At 51.1% G+C, this 14,795-nt stretch overlaps 1 protein-coding gene across 1 annotated transcript in view; it reads right to left on the bottom strand.

Annotated features, from left to right (window-relative positions):
• TBX21 (T-box transcription factor 21) overlaps positions 1–4,662 on the bottom strand; it is a 33,227-nt gene extending 28,565 nt beyond the window's left edge. The window contains exon 1 of the mRNA XM_032791395.2: positions 3,645–4,662. Coding sequence (XP_032647286.1) covers positions 3,645–4,213 — 569 coding nt within the window. The 5' untranslated portion in view covers positions 4,214–4,662. The remainder of the gene's footprint in view (positions 1–3,644) is intronic.
• Between the last annotated feature and the right edge of the window lie 10,133 nt (positions 4,663–14,795).

Here is a 14,795-nt window from a genome sequence, read left to right as displayed (position 1 = left end):
TCTGCTGGAGTTCCCCCAACTCAGGGGTCTTAGTCAATGTCAGACCATTGGTGCAGAACACCGTAGTGCTTTCTCGTAAGGGCATGACCTGCCTTGGCAGGAGTTGGCCTAAAAAGACAGCCATACTCCATGCCCAGCCTGGCTTGTTTCATGGTTGTATTTGGGCAACAGCGGATTTCAAGGAGCAGTCCGGGGGACACGCAGGCTGGATCCACAGGGAACACCACAAATTCAAGCCTAGCTGAGCGACTGCCATGGAGCACAAGCAGATCACTCTCTTCCTCCCCAAAATTTGCAGTGCTGGGGAAGTAATAGGCTTCCTTTTACTCTAAAGCCCCACTGGAACCTGATTCTTCGCTATTCAGATTGTAATCAGCCCAATAGTGGTGACAGGGTGGGGTAAGATTTAGAGACCAGTGAGTAACTCCTGAAACCAATAGAGGCCGAATCTCTAAAGCAATAAAATCCTACGTCTGTGGGAGGGGGATATTTTAGGGCCTGATCCTGCTCCCCTTGCAACCAACATCGGTTGTGTCACTGATTTCAATGGGGGCAGGATTGGGCCAGTGATTATGGAAGACGTTTGGGCTGGGTGTCAATTTGGCCATATTCAGATAAAAGGGATCTGACTTTCAGTCGGCAAGGACCCACCCCTGGCTCCGAGAGAATGAAGCCCCCTTTCAGGGATCACAAGTGAGGCACACAAAAATCTTTAGCCACTTTCAAAAATCCCGGCCTACACAGCACCGTTACAGAAGAAAGATCTCAAAGCACTATCAAAACCAACCAGCTTTGCAGACCAGGAGCCCCGATCCTGCTCCCCCTGAAGTCAATGGGAAAAGACGCCAGTCTAGTGCCAGGACAACAGGACTGGGCCCTCTCTACACGTGAATTATTTTAAGCGCCTCTGGAATGCAGCCACCTCTGGACAGTGTTTGTTTAACACCCCACAGCAGCAGATTAATTTAACGCAACATATTCGATTTAGTGAAAGGCTCAGAGGGGCGCAATTAACTATGCGAATGCATCCTATGTGCAGTTAAAACTCATTTGGAAGGGTTAGTTCTGGGCTCAGGGGAAAGAGGAAGCTATTTCTTCTGGTGATATTTTAGTAGGTTTCTATATGACCCCAGCAGTGGAAAAAAAGAAAATCTCAGATGCTGAAAACTGATCAAATATGTTCCACCCCCAATCTGAATTTAAATTTCCAGAGAAACCGAGTCACTGGGGTTTGCAGGCAGAGAAGGGAATTGAGAGAGTACTAGACAGGGTTTTTCTAGCTCCAGGTGCTTTTGGATCTATCAGGTTGATATTTCTTTCCTTCCCCTTCCCTGTCCCTTGATAGTGATGGTATGTAACTGAATTGCCCTGAGTGCTTCACAGAGGGCATGCTCCACAGGACTGCAGGCCTGGAAGCCTGCCTGGGAAATGAACCGGCCTTAACATGTTTAGACTTTCAACACATTAACCAGGTTGGTTTCGGCATCAAAGTGACACCGTCTGTCTGGGCCAAAGAAAGAAAAAGCTGAAAGGTGCGGAGACCTCCTGGGTGAAAAGGAGATGCCCCCTCACAGCAGCAGCCAAATCCACTGGATCAGGTCTGAGTTTTAGCCATTTCTGAAGCTCTGTTTTGCACTGATCTGCAGTGGGAGCCCCAGCTTTTAATAAGTTATTAAAAAGCATGTTCTAAAATGCATTAACCCCGGCAGAGGAGGTGAGAAAGCACCTAAACAGGAGGCAGGTTAGAATAAAAAAAAGGGACCAGATCCCTTGCTGGTGCAAATTGGCACGGCAATAGGGAAGTCGATGGAGCTCTGCTGATTTACACCAGCGGGGGGAATCCAGTCCAGCATGTGTGCGTCCGCCTGTTAAACAGACATTGAAATATAACTGTGCCTGGTAGGAAGCAGCCCATCGCTTAAAGAACAAATACAGCACCACTTCCAGGCCACAGGCTGAGAGCGCTCGCCACCTCCCAGCACTAGGCCCTGATTTTGTAGCACCTCTTCGGGCGCAGAAGTGACACAGGCAGACTGTGATGGCACTGTAGGCACAGGCGGCCCTGGGTGAAACATGCCTGACACCTCACAGACCCTACTACACCCACTGGATCAGAATGGTAGGACCAGAAGAGACCTCCAGAGGTCATCTCCTCCTGTCCCCTGCGCTCATGGCCGGGCTACATATGATCTGAAATCAGAAGCCCTCCTGCCACTGGGCTTCAGAGGCAGGCAGATGGGGCTACCACAGGGCAAAGCGTCCCCCATGCTGGGAAGTGGGGGGCTGCTGAGGTGGAATTCGTGTTGGTCAAGGGCTTGGAGACAACTGGGCCAAAGATGGGCATTCATTATACAACTTCATGGCATTTCAGGGTTCCGATTCCCTGCTGGCCTGACGCCACTGAAGTCAGTGGAGTTACGCCACCACAGCATTTGGCCCTAGGTTGTCATCATCGTGATTATTAAAGACCTGCAGCATTTCCAGCTGACAAGCCTGGGAAAAGAGGACACGGTTTTAGTGCCCGCTAAAACCCTGGCTTCCCGTGACTCTGATCATGTACTGCCTGGGGTCGCTGCCTGGTCAGGAACCCTGGCATGGATTCAAATGGTTTCTCTTGGCTTGTTGAGCTCGCTGGCACGCTATCTGAGCGAGCCTGCCACGGGAGCCAGAGAGGAAACAAGCAGCTGCCCGGTGGCTCACAACCTGCCCAGTCACTCTTGTGCGGACTTGGGCCTGTGAGGTGCCAAAGACCCTGAGAGTACCTAGCCTGAGAGTGTCCAGCGGGCACCAGCGGCCGAGGACTGCCGGGCACCCAAGCAGAAATACAGGGTGTGAACAGGAGAGCGGCTCAGAGATGGCCAGGCACACAGCAGTCGGCTTGGAGCCCTCACTCAGAAAGACAAGAGGGAGAAGAGAAAGCCAGAGTGTGTGTGGAAGATCCAAGTAATTACACATACGATCCCTTGGCAAGGCCAGATTTTGGTCTCCGTCCCAGCGGTGAAAAGGCAGAGTAACCCCTGTGCACTTCACTTCGCGCTAGTTTTACCCTAGTCGCTGTGAGACTCAGCCAGACCCCAGGAGGCCACCCGGCCTGTGCCGGGCGCTGCGCAGCCACAACCCGAGACTCCGGGGATTGCGCCGGGGGGGCTGAGATCCGGACCTTGGGGGCCTGCTGGCGTTTCACTCCCCCGAAGGATTTACCGATCCGGCAGGTGTCAAAGAGCCAAGAGTGTCGAGAACAACGCCCGGGATTTGCAGACACGCAGCGAGCCAGGCCCTCCTCCCCACCCCGGGACCCGCGCCCTACAGCCCCTTTGCGCCCCGCGGTGTCCCACTCGGGCAGGTAGGGGCTCGGCGCACCGCGGGGAGAGAGAGGAGCCCTGGCTCTCTCCAGAGAAGTTTTAGGACTTGGCTGGCGGGGCCGGGGTGAGCCGAGCAATGGGATCGCGTTAGGGGGAGGCGACGAGCGGGCTCCAGGTTTCCACCCCCCCCAGACACACTACATTTGGGGGAGTCCCGATCTCCCCACCATCTTCAGCAGACACGCTCCCGCCCTTGTAGGGGGGCACCCGTCCCCACCCGCCCCTTAAACTCCGCCCCCCCCACCTCCCGGAGGGTCCCGGGCCCCCCTGCCCCGGCCTCACCTGCCCTGCTTGGTGATGATCATCTCGGTCTGGTGCTTGTGGAATTTGGCCCAGAGCGGGTAGTTGTTGAGCATCACCTGGACCTTGCCGGCGAGCTGGTAGCCGGGCACCGGGTACAGCGGGCCCCGGGGGAACACGTGTTGCACGGCGCCCGGGTAGCAGCCTTCCCCCGCCGCCGGGCTCGGGTAGAGCTCGCCGCCGCCCGGGTAGAGCTCGCCGGGAGGCAGCCCGAAGCCGTGGCTGCCTGGCTGGGTGGCGGCGGGCGGCGGCTGGGCTCTGTAGGCGGAGCAGCTGTTCAGGGCCGGGCTGAGGAAGCGGCCGGTGGCCGGGGCGCCCCCGGTGAAGCCCCCGGGGACCATCGGGGGGCTGTAGGGCAGGCTCAGCGAGCAGCCCTCCGGAGCCGGGGCGTCGGGGAAGTAGAACCGCTCCGGGACGCCCATCTTCAGCTCGGCCGGCTCCTTGGCCCCCTGCAGATCCAGCGGCTCCTTGGCAAAACTTTGGCTGTCGGTGCCATTCAGCATGGTGAGCGCGGGGCTGCTAGCTCCGGAGGCTGGATCCAGGGCTCCCATCGACTTGCCAGGCGAGGCGGGGTGGGGGAGTTTGCAGGGGGGGAGATCAGCCCCCTCCCCTGCCTCAGCAACTCATCAGGGTCGTGCAAAAAATAAAATAAAGAGACGTCCCCGCCAGGCACCAAATTCTCTGCAGCGCTCGCCCCGCAGCTCCCAGCCCCACTTCAGCGGCGGCTGAGTCGGTTTCACACGCGGGGCCGGGGCTCCATCGCCGGTCCGGACACGCCAGGAGCAAAGGCAGCAGAACCCCCCCGCTGCCCCCGGCCAAAGCTCTGTTTGTACAAAATCCTCCTAACTAAAGAGCCCGCCGGGTTCCAGGGGGCGGGGGGGAGTTTCCCCCTGACACCTCCCCTCTTTCCAAGGGTCACCCGAAGGGGGGGGATTCCCCCCACTCCTGGGAGCCGCCTCGTCTGCTCCGCTCCGTCACTCCACCTGCTCCATCCTCTGACTCCAAGAGCCACTCTGGCCTCTCTCTTATTAAAAGCGGCGGCACTTGGGGCTGCGAGGCTCCGCCTCCTCCCGTGATGGCCACGCCCCCTAGGAGGCACCTCCCATTGTGAACGGGGACTTGGGATGCGGCGGGAGGGACTGTCCAGCCAGAGGGGAAAAGGGAATTTAAGGCCCCGATCCTGCCAGCGCAGATGCATGTGCTCCACTTTAAGTATCAAAGATTCATAGAACATCAGGGTTGGAAGGGACCTCAGGAGGTCATCTGGTCCAACCCACTGCTCAAAGCAGGACCTAATCCCAGGGCCATCCAGAGGGGGAGGGCAAGTGGGGCAATTTGCTCCAGGCCCCGGGCCCCACAGGGGCCCTGCGAGCCCTGCCCAGTAGCGGTCCGGGTCTTCAGTGCCGCTGAAGATGCTGAGCAACTGAAGGGCCCCCCGCCACCAAAATGCCGCCTAAGACCCGGACCGCCACCGGGCCAGGGCTCGCAGGGCCCCTGCAGAGCCCAGGGCCAATTGCCCCACTTGCCCCCCCCCCCCAGCAGCCCTGGGATTAAGTCCTGCTTTGAGCAGGGGGTTGGACTAGATGACCTCCTGAGGTCCCTTCCAACCCTGATGTTCTATGACTCTATGATACTTAAAGTGGACGACCCTGCCTAATCCCCAACTAAATCATCCCAGCCAGGGCTCTGTCAAGCCGGGCCTTAAAAACCTCTCAGGAAGGAGATTCCACCAGCTCCCTAGGCAGCGTTGTTGTAGCTGGGATAGTCCCAGGATGTCAGCAAGACCTCACCCACCTTGACTTGTGGTCCAACTAGACAGCTGCCTAGGGTGGCAGATTTCTGGGCAGCTGCCTGGTGGGCCAGGCCACAAGGCCAATCACTAAAATCCATCATTCGGAGAGAGCGTCTGGGGCCAATCTGCTGCTTTAGGCCTGTGGGGAGGTGGAATTTTGCCGAGGGCAGCAGATTGTCTTGAGCAGCCTCTGGTCCCCTTGAAGCCAGTGGAATTCTGCTCATGTTTGCAGGGTCAGGCTGTCACCTTGGTTTGGGTTTGATTCTGTATCAGGGGTATGCTGTTTAGCCATTGTTATTTCACTTGCTTCAGAGTGAGATTGCGGACATCCCAGAGATTTATAAGCATCAATTGCTCCCCCCCATTTTTCTTCTTTTGGTTTTCTGACCCCCCCCCCCCAAAAAAAAAGCTACTGCCCATTAATGCTTAGAACATCCTCTGAATTTTGCAAATGATCGGCTGCAGCATTCAGAAGTTACAGATGGACAAAGAAATGCCATCCTGTTGAGTGGAAACCCTTTGCAAGCTCGGCCAGTGGGATATCTTCCCCCTGCCTAACATAGCAATGCCGGCAGACGTCTGTAGTGTAGACAGTCTAACAGAGGTAGACCCCCAAATCTCATTGGAATTGGGCACCTCATTTTGGAAATCCCAGACCATGGCTCCAATCCTGCAAACGTTATGCACAGGCTTAACTTTATGCAGGCGGGTCGATGTCAGTGGCGCTGCCCTTGTGCGCAAAGTTAAGCAGCTGCTGAAGTGTTTGTAGGATGGGGGTCTTGTTTGTTTATTTCAGGGTGTGGGGGAGGGATAGCTCAGTGATTTGAGCATTGGCCTGCTAAACCCAGGGTTGTGACTTCAGTCCTTGAGGGGGCCACTTAGGGATCTGGGGCAAAATCAGTACTTGGTCCTGCTAGTGAAGGCAGGGGGCTGGACTCAATGACCTTTCAAAGTACCTTTCAGTTCTATGCAATAGGTATATCTCCATATATTACCTGTGTCAAGCTCTAGCTGCTTCAAAGACCCCACACTTGCATGGATCTGATTGCAGGATCAGGAGCCAATTGTTCCCCTAGGATAATCCCCATCCCCAGTCTGTGGGGAAAGGTGTCTGTACTCTTCCAAGCTCCTCCCCATAAATAAGATGCACCCACAAGTCATCAAAATGAGACACTGCTCACAGTAGAGGTTTGAAATATGATGGTGCAGCACTCCAGGTTTGTTGAGTTTGGTTCCTTCCTGAGTGGGGGGTGTCACCACTTGACACCTCAAAATCCCACTCAGCAGATTGGGCTGTTCTTGACCCTCCCTCTCCTCTTCCAGTAAATAGTTAACACAGCTGACATTTAAATGATCACCCCAGTTAACTCTTCCTTGAGATGAATGGGGGTGTTAGCCTCTCTCCAAGATACTGGCCCTGGCTTTCTGCAGGTTTGCTTGGATGTCTCTACAGCAGTTACACATGGGTCACATCTGAGGTTTCCTTTGCAACTGTGACAGCTAGAGACTTTTTTTTTAAGTTAAAGATGAAGATACTATCTTCTTCCTCAGAATCTCAAAGAGGTCCCAGGATGTTGTATGGCTATATACTAGCCCTGTATCACAGTCAGTGGAACTGGAGTCAAAGGATCCAGGTTCTCTGGAGGAACAATCATTGAGGGGTGTCCAGGGGAAAGAGGAAATGGGAGGTGGGCCACGGAGACAAGTCAGCCATGTGGATGGAGCAGTGTTCAGAGTTTAATAAAGTCACAATTTGTTCAACTGAACCCGCATTCAGTGTCACCTTTTGCAAATGAAACAGCCCAAGCTGAGCCCTCCATCAAGAGAACAACAAAAATACATCTCATTAAATAGTAATACCTCTCCATAATAAAGACTGTGGTCATGATAAAGAGGTGAGAGAGGGTATTGGATTTCCCAAGGATTTTAGGGGCATGGGATCCAAAGTGAAGACCCTGAAAACATGTATTATATATTTGTTTTGTCATAGTGCCAAGGAGCCCCAGTCATGGATCAGGATCGTGTGGCGCTAGGCGCTGTACAAACACAAAGCAAAAAGATCGTCCCAGCGCCGACAAACTTACAGTCGAAGTATTAGACAAGAGACAACAGGTGGATACAGACCAACGGGGGAGTACAATAAGACAATATCCACCAGCAGAGTAGGCCCATTTTACGCATGCAAGTAAATCAATATGCTTCACTGACGTCAGTGGGCTTACTGGCATGAATAAAGCTACTCACATTTGTAGTGTTTGTGGACCCCGCCCGAGAGTTGCAGAGTGATTTGCAGCCAATAAAAGTTTTGTTACTTTGCCAGATTTTTAAATTGGATTTTTCCAAGAAGGGGGTAAAAAAAATTGCCAGGATAGATACAGAACTTGCTTTAAAAAGGATGGGCAGGGGGAGAATTGTTTGTTTTACAATATTTTCAGTTCTTTTATTTTCATTCCAGCTTTCCCCCCCCCCTTCTGTGGTTTTGGGGCATGATCCTGTAGTCCTTGAGCTAGGACTACCTGTGTGGGAAGATTTGTGTTGGTGGAATCACGGGGATAGTCCCATTGATTTCATTGATACTGCTGGTTTGAGGAACAAAGTGTTAATCAGGTGAATCAGGGTTCAGGGTATCCAGTACTCCTGTGGTGAAAGTCATGCAAGGATAGATAGATAGATAGATAGATAGATATGGGGGTGTATATGGGGAAAGAAAGAAAGAACAGGCCTATTAAAAAGATACTTTGAACATAAACCTCATACAATCAAAAAGCAAATTTTAGCCCTATGGTAGCTTCAAATATTGCAACTAAAATAATAGTACAAATACATTTTTCTTTCCACCCTTTGCCTTTTACATTTCCCTCAATTTGGATATTGAACCTAGTCTAGTCACTTTCATTTTTTTCTTGTCACTTTCACCTTCCAGTTGTAAAGCATTATGCTATGTTCTACTGTCAGTGCTATTCACTAATTATTAATTCATTATCGTTATTACTCACTACACCTACCACCACTAACAAAAAGGTATAAACATTATGACCCTGCAGGAAAATGTGTCAACCGAAACAACAACAAATACTCGCCCTGTTCTTAATGAAATTTTAAAAATAAAACTCAGAATCAAAAAAATAAAAAAATCAGAATCAGAAGCATTTTCTATTTATATCGGGTTTTGTAACTGCAAGGAGATTGAAATGTTCAGCCTAAAATTCCTTGACAGCACCTTTTAAAAATGTTCATTTGGAAGGCAGAAGAAAAAAACTTCAGCTATTGTTAAAAAAAAAAAAGTGACTCTGAGATTTAATACAAGGGGCAGGAAAATCAGCTCCCCACAAATCCGTGGGCCTGATTCGGGTCTCATTTACACCGGTGTAATCAGAAGCGACTCCACTGAAGGATGCTTGTGTAAAATTTAAATGACAGTGGGAATCAGAGGCACAGTGCTTCAAAGCTAGTGCTGACAGCCAGAGGAGCCCTCCCCTTCTGAACAGAAAGTCAAACTCATTTCAGGCTAAAGTGAATGTGACCTGGTAGGAAGTTTGCTCTGAAACGAAAGGAGAGGTGAGGTGGGGGGAAGAATCCTGGGAGAAATGTCTGAGGTCAACACAATGTTTCGGTTTTGTTTGTCTCCCAGGCAGAGGTTCCTAGAGTGCCCGTCCAAGCTCTGTGCCACGCGTGTTGGGATCCATTAAGTGCAGCTGCAGGCCATGCAGAGAGGATGTTGCTTTTAACACTTTTTATACGTTCAGTTTTTCTTCTCCACGGTGGTTATTTATTTATTTATTTTTAGACTGCTCAAGAAACCTGAAAAATCCAGTCCCGCCTCAGGGACATCCACCCTCTGCCCTGCAGATCATTCACGCCAATCCATGCCCACCTCATACACTCCCAGGGCCGGCGCTTCCATTGAGGTGAACTAGGCAATCGCCTAGGGCGCCAGGATTTTCGGGGGGCGGCATTTTGCCGGGGGGGGGAGGTAGGTGGCTCCGGTGGACCTGCTGCAGTTGTGCCTGCGGAGGGTCCGTTGGTCTGCGGCTCCGGTGGACCTCCCGCAGGCACGCCTGCAGCAGCTCCACCAGAGCCACAGACCAACGGACCTTCCACAGAAATAGCTGCGGCAGCTCCACCGGAGCCGCGGGAGTGGTGCGCGGGGCAGCGAAATGGCCGTGCGCCTAGGGTGCGAAAAACTCTAGCGCCGGTCCTGTACACTCCTCTCTGTGCCAGGCCATGCCCACCCCAAATACACTTGCAATCAAGAGACTGTCCTTCAATATAATATTTCCCAGTGGTAGAGCTGTACCACCTGTAAAGAAAATCCCTGGATCTTTCCTTATAGTGACCACTGTTGTTGTGGCCATATTGAGTCCCAGGATATTAGCGAGACAAGGTGGACCGCGAGACAAGCTTTCAAGCTGCAGGGAGCTCTTCTTCCTTGGCAGCTGTCCCAGCGAAGTTCCTGTCAATATTTTCCATTCCCAGTGGGAACACAGTATGCAGGGGACGGTGGCCAGGGATCACTGATCTGACTGGGATAACAGCCCCAAAAATACACTGATCAGGAGGGTTCTCACCGAGCTATTTATTTCCACATCTCAGCCTGTTACATTCTCTCTTCTCATTAGAGCTCTGAATTTAACTCACCTTGGAGATCACACTGAATAGATACAGAACACCAGATATTTGTCACTCCGATATTTTTTCCCTTTCCCCAACTATAACATAACCAGCAATTGCTATCCTTCTTGCTAGCCCCCTCCAGGCTAGAAGTCTGTTCTCTTCATCGGAGGTGGAAATATTGCAACAGCCACTCAGAAAAGTTTAGACAAGAAAATTGGTATCCCATAGGGTTAGGGCTTGAAGTCAATGGCTGTCTCTCTGGTTGGGCTTTGGATTAGGACCCCAGCAGCATGTTTTCAGTGAGGAGCGTTCACAATCAGTGCCAGATTTTTCAGAAGTGCTCAGCACCGGATCTGAGCAACAAATGGCTTTTTCAGTTCACTGGCAATTCCGAAAATTTCAACAACGGAAGAACAAGGACAGAACAAGGAGTAAAGGTCTTAAGTTCCAGTGGGGGAGGTTTAGGTTGGATATTAGGAAAAAACTTTTTCACTAAGAGAGTGGTGAAGCACTGGAATGGGTTACCTAGGGAGGTGGTGGAATCTCCTTCCTTAGAAGTTTTTAAGGTCAGGCTTGACAAAGCCCTGGCTGGGATGATTTAGCTGGGGGTTGGTCCTGCTTTGAGCAGGGGGTTGGACTAGATGACCTCCTGAGGTCCTTTCCAGCCCTGAGATTCTATGATTCTATGATTCTAACATAAGAACATAAGAATGGCCCTACTGGGTCAGACCAAAGGTCCATCTAGCCCAGTATTCTGTTGGCCAACAGTAGCCAATGCCCGGTGCCCCAGAGGGAATGAACAGAACAGGGAATCATCAAGTGATCCATCCCTCGTTACTCATTCTCAGCTTCTGGCAAAAGAGTTTTGGGTTGAAATGAAACATTTCCAGATTTCCAGTGAGTTGAAAAGCCAAAACAGATTTCGTTTTGATTGCTTTGTGAGCATTTTTAAACGTTTCTGATTTAATTTCAAAACGTACTTTCATTTTTTTAAGGTCCTTTCAAAGCCCCAAAGGAAAATAGCCCTTTGGATTCAGAATTTAAAAAAAAAATTCTAAATGAAAAGTTTGGTGAAATTGATGCATATTCGAGGAAAGTTTCAGTGTTGCAGAATCTGCATTTTTCACCAGAAAAAAAGTGTGTGAATTCCATTTCCCCAGCTCTTGTCAGCACCTAGTGCTTGTAAGAGCCTGCATCTAATACTAACTGAAGAAAGCTGGGACGAGCACCTGCAATGTACACTTGAAAACACCAGGGTGAGAGAAGATGGAGGCAGAAGAAGAGAATCCAGTTTAGTGGCACTGAGTGCTGGCTCGCTTCATCCAACACTCATCAGCAAGAGGCTCTGGTCTCGTCCTCACTCTGGGGTATCCATCTCTCCAAGAAACATTCTCCCACTGCCTCTTCTGCCCCTGCCATGGTATGTGGTCATGTCCCCTCACCTGCAATTATAATACCTTGCTGTTTACTGAGATCCATGGGTGCTGTTTACTGAGATCCACTAGCTGGAATGGCAGGGCTTTGCATGTTCGGTGGTGCAGCCCCAGTTCTAATCATGCTGACTATATTGACATGGCCAGATTTCACCCCCCCATCTCCACTGGGACTTCCCGTCATACCCATCAGCTTAGCATCCCATACGACATCGATGCTGTGGAAGATTAAGGAGCAAAAGGAGCCATGTGTTTTTCTCCCTCCACTCTTCCAGGCCAGAGGATTCGAGATTAGAGAACCCTTTGACGGGCACTGACTTCTCCTTCCCACCCTGAATCTCAAAGGGAGAGGAGGCTGCTCCCTTTGGCTTTCTTCCTAATATGTGCACCCACAGCACTGCCGATCTCAAAACCAACCTTGTTTATCCACTGGAATATCTCCAGGGGGCAGCTTCCATCTCTGGCTATCTGAGGCCTGATTTTCAGAGGCTCTGAGCATCCATCAGGCCAGATTCTGAACCCCATACTCCGCAAGCAAATGCCCTTGACTTCATTGGAGTCCGGTGCTATTTAACAGAAGCTGGACGTGATTGTGAGACATTTCTTGATATCAATGGGCATCAGGGACTCTTTGTTCTGTTTGTACAGCTCCAAGCACAATGGGCTCCCGGTCCATGACTAGGACTCCTAGGGTACGTCCACACTGCAATTTTCATTCCCGCCAGTCCAAGTCAGCTGACCTGAGCCAGCTGCCACCCTGCCGCGGGTCTTTGATTGCAGTGCAGAAATGCCTCTAGGGCTAGAAACTACTGAAATACAAATAAATAACCCCTCTTTAAACTGCTGTGTCCCAAAATCCCTTCCCACTGCCATGTCCCCACATCTGCCATGCACCCAAATCTCCTGCCACTGCGCTCACTGCCCACTGGATTTACTGGGGAGGTGATACTCAAACCTTCTCCCTGCATCAACTGAACAGGGAGAGGCCACCCTGGGAACAAGGCAGTGGATCTGCACAGCCCCCTTCCCCCAGCGTGGACCAGGCCCAGGGGAGCTCCCAAGAGTCCACCTATCTTGAGACAGAGGAAATGGGGAGTTAAGGATGTGCAAGGCGGGGGCGGAGGGGGGGGCTGCAGGGGGTTGGGGGGGAAATGTGTCTGGGTGGATGGGAGCGACACCCTCCCTGATGGCACTGAGTAGCCCAGACTGATGGGCCTGGCTGCCGTCTCTATAGAGGGTTGTGTATTGTCCCATCAGATGCAACTTAGCAGCCATTTCAGTCTTTTCAGAAGTTTAATTGTTTAGAAAGGCTTCCCTTCCCCCTGTTTAAATCCATATGCAAAATCACCCTGGCTCCTCTTCCGGCTCCCTGCCAGCTCCTCCCAGAGCTGTAATCCCCCAGGAATTAGAAGAGGAAAGAATTGATTATTAGAAGCATTTAAACAGCCGTTTTATTCAAGGATTTTACAAGGAGGGCAGCCAGCCTGGGAAGACTCTGGAAATCCAATATCCTGGATCCAGCTATCCTATGCTCTGTGTCACCTGCACATGGCAACACACACAGGGAGGACACACATGAACGCATGCTAAGGTGCAAAGAGCCCTATGCCCTTTAACCCAAACCTTGTGTGTGGCTCCCCATTCCCCCATGAGAAAACAGTGTCTGTGAGGATCCTCAACTGCTTTACAAACTATACACTTCGGCCACCTCTGAGATGGACGCCTTGTTACCAGCCTATAGCAACGCTGCACATCAGAAGCAGTGGAGGCCCAGAAATCAATAAATCACTCATCGAAGTTCTTACCAAAAACTTTCCAGACAATTCTTGTGTCAGGAAAACTTTTGTTAAAAGAGAAAAGGGGGGAAAAAAACACCCAAACAACTCATTAGAAGGAGACAAGAAAAAAGTGCAGCAGCATGTGTTCCTCTGACGTCACCACGTGCTAATTCATTCCTGATTTACCATCCCCAGCAAGGATAAATTCACAGGCACACGCCCCCTCCTGCTGTGAGATCAGCTCTCCTGGCCAGGAAGACAGACAATTATGAGCAGCAGAGAATCCTGTGGCACCTTATTAGTCTATAAGGTGCCACAGGATTCTCTGCTGCTTTTACAGATCCAGACTAACACGGCTACCCCTCAGACAATTATGAGGCTCACCAGCTTCCCTGCTGCTCCCGTTGTCAACCCAGGCAGCAGAGACCAGTGGACAAGGCACTGCGCTGGGACCCAGGAGACCTGGGCATTATTCCTAGCTAGGACATGCTATAGGACCTTGGGCAAATCACTTCCCCTATGTCTTCCTCCTCCATTCTTTGGAGTTCAAGTTGTTTTGGGGCCTTGTCTGTACACACACGTTTTATCCCTTTGGCTATAACTGAAGAGGTACAACCCTCACTGGCGTGGATGCAGTTGTACCCGCATAAAAGGATGCTTTATGCCAGGCTAGCTACTCCTGTACGGGAAGCTATAGCGGTAAAATGCATCCTACCACACACTTGTACAGCATCTAGCGCAAGACGGTCCTCACCTCAGCTGAGGCCTCTAGACACCCACTGTACCACAAATCCTGGCAAATTCCAGGAGGATCCTGAAGCTCGAAGGGCCCCTCTCCTCCTCAGTGGGGCTTTGACCATCAGAGATGATCCAGATACAAGCTGATCCATCCTTTTCGAAGTCCTCTCGCATCCACATTCTGACTCAGGTGGCCTTGGAAAGCGCTGGGAGGCGTCAGAGTCCAGGGAAAGGGGAGCAATCCAAAACTGGGCCTGTTTGAATAAGTGGTCCCTGAGATACAGTGCCCCTAAAGAGAGACATCGGAATGTTATGGTTCTGATAGGTTTGTAGATGTCTGCATATGCCTGGATCTGTCTGTATCTATAAGTATAAGCTTGTGAATGTCTGTCAAAGGCCAGATAAGTCTGTATCTAAAGGTAGAAGCCTGCAGATGTGTGTACAAGTCTGTAGCTACATGTGTAACCCTGTATCTACGCGTGCAACTCTGCGATCGCTCCCTCTCTCTATCAGTATTCGTCTTTCTGCAAACCTCACAGATACAAACAGAAATGAAACGGAAGGAATGAAAGCCCCAGCGCTTGGGCTGCCCAAAGCTTGACTGGACAAGACCCCGGTAAATAGTCAGCACAGGGAACAATCCTGTATTGCTCACATATCTCCTGCCCCGTATCAGGGGATAGGTCAGAGTCAGTGGATCTTTTCCCTCTCTAACATCTCTGACCAGATTCTCAGTAGGGAAAAGTAAATCACACCTGGATGTTGGCTCTTTGCAAGG

Source organism: Chelonoidis abingdonii, chromosome 21 (assembly GCF_003597395.2).
Source record: "Chelonoidis abingdonii isolate Lonesome George chromosome 21, CheloAbing_2.0, whole genome shotgun sequence".
Lineage (NCBI taxonomy): Eukaryota > Metazoa > Chordata > Testudines > Testudinidae > Chelonoidis > Chelonoidis abingdonii.
The sequence above is the reverse complement of the archived record's forward strand: the minus strand, read 5'-3'. Positions and strand labels throughout refer to the sequence as shown.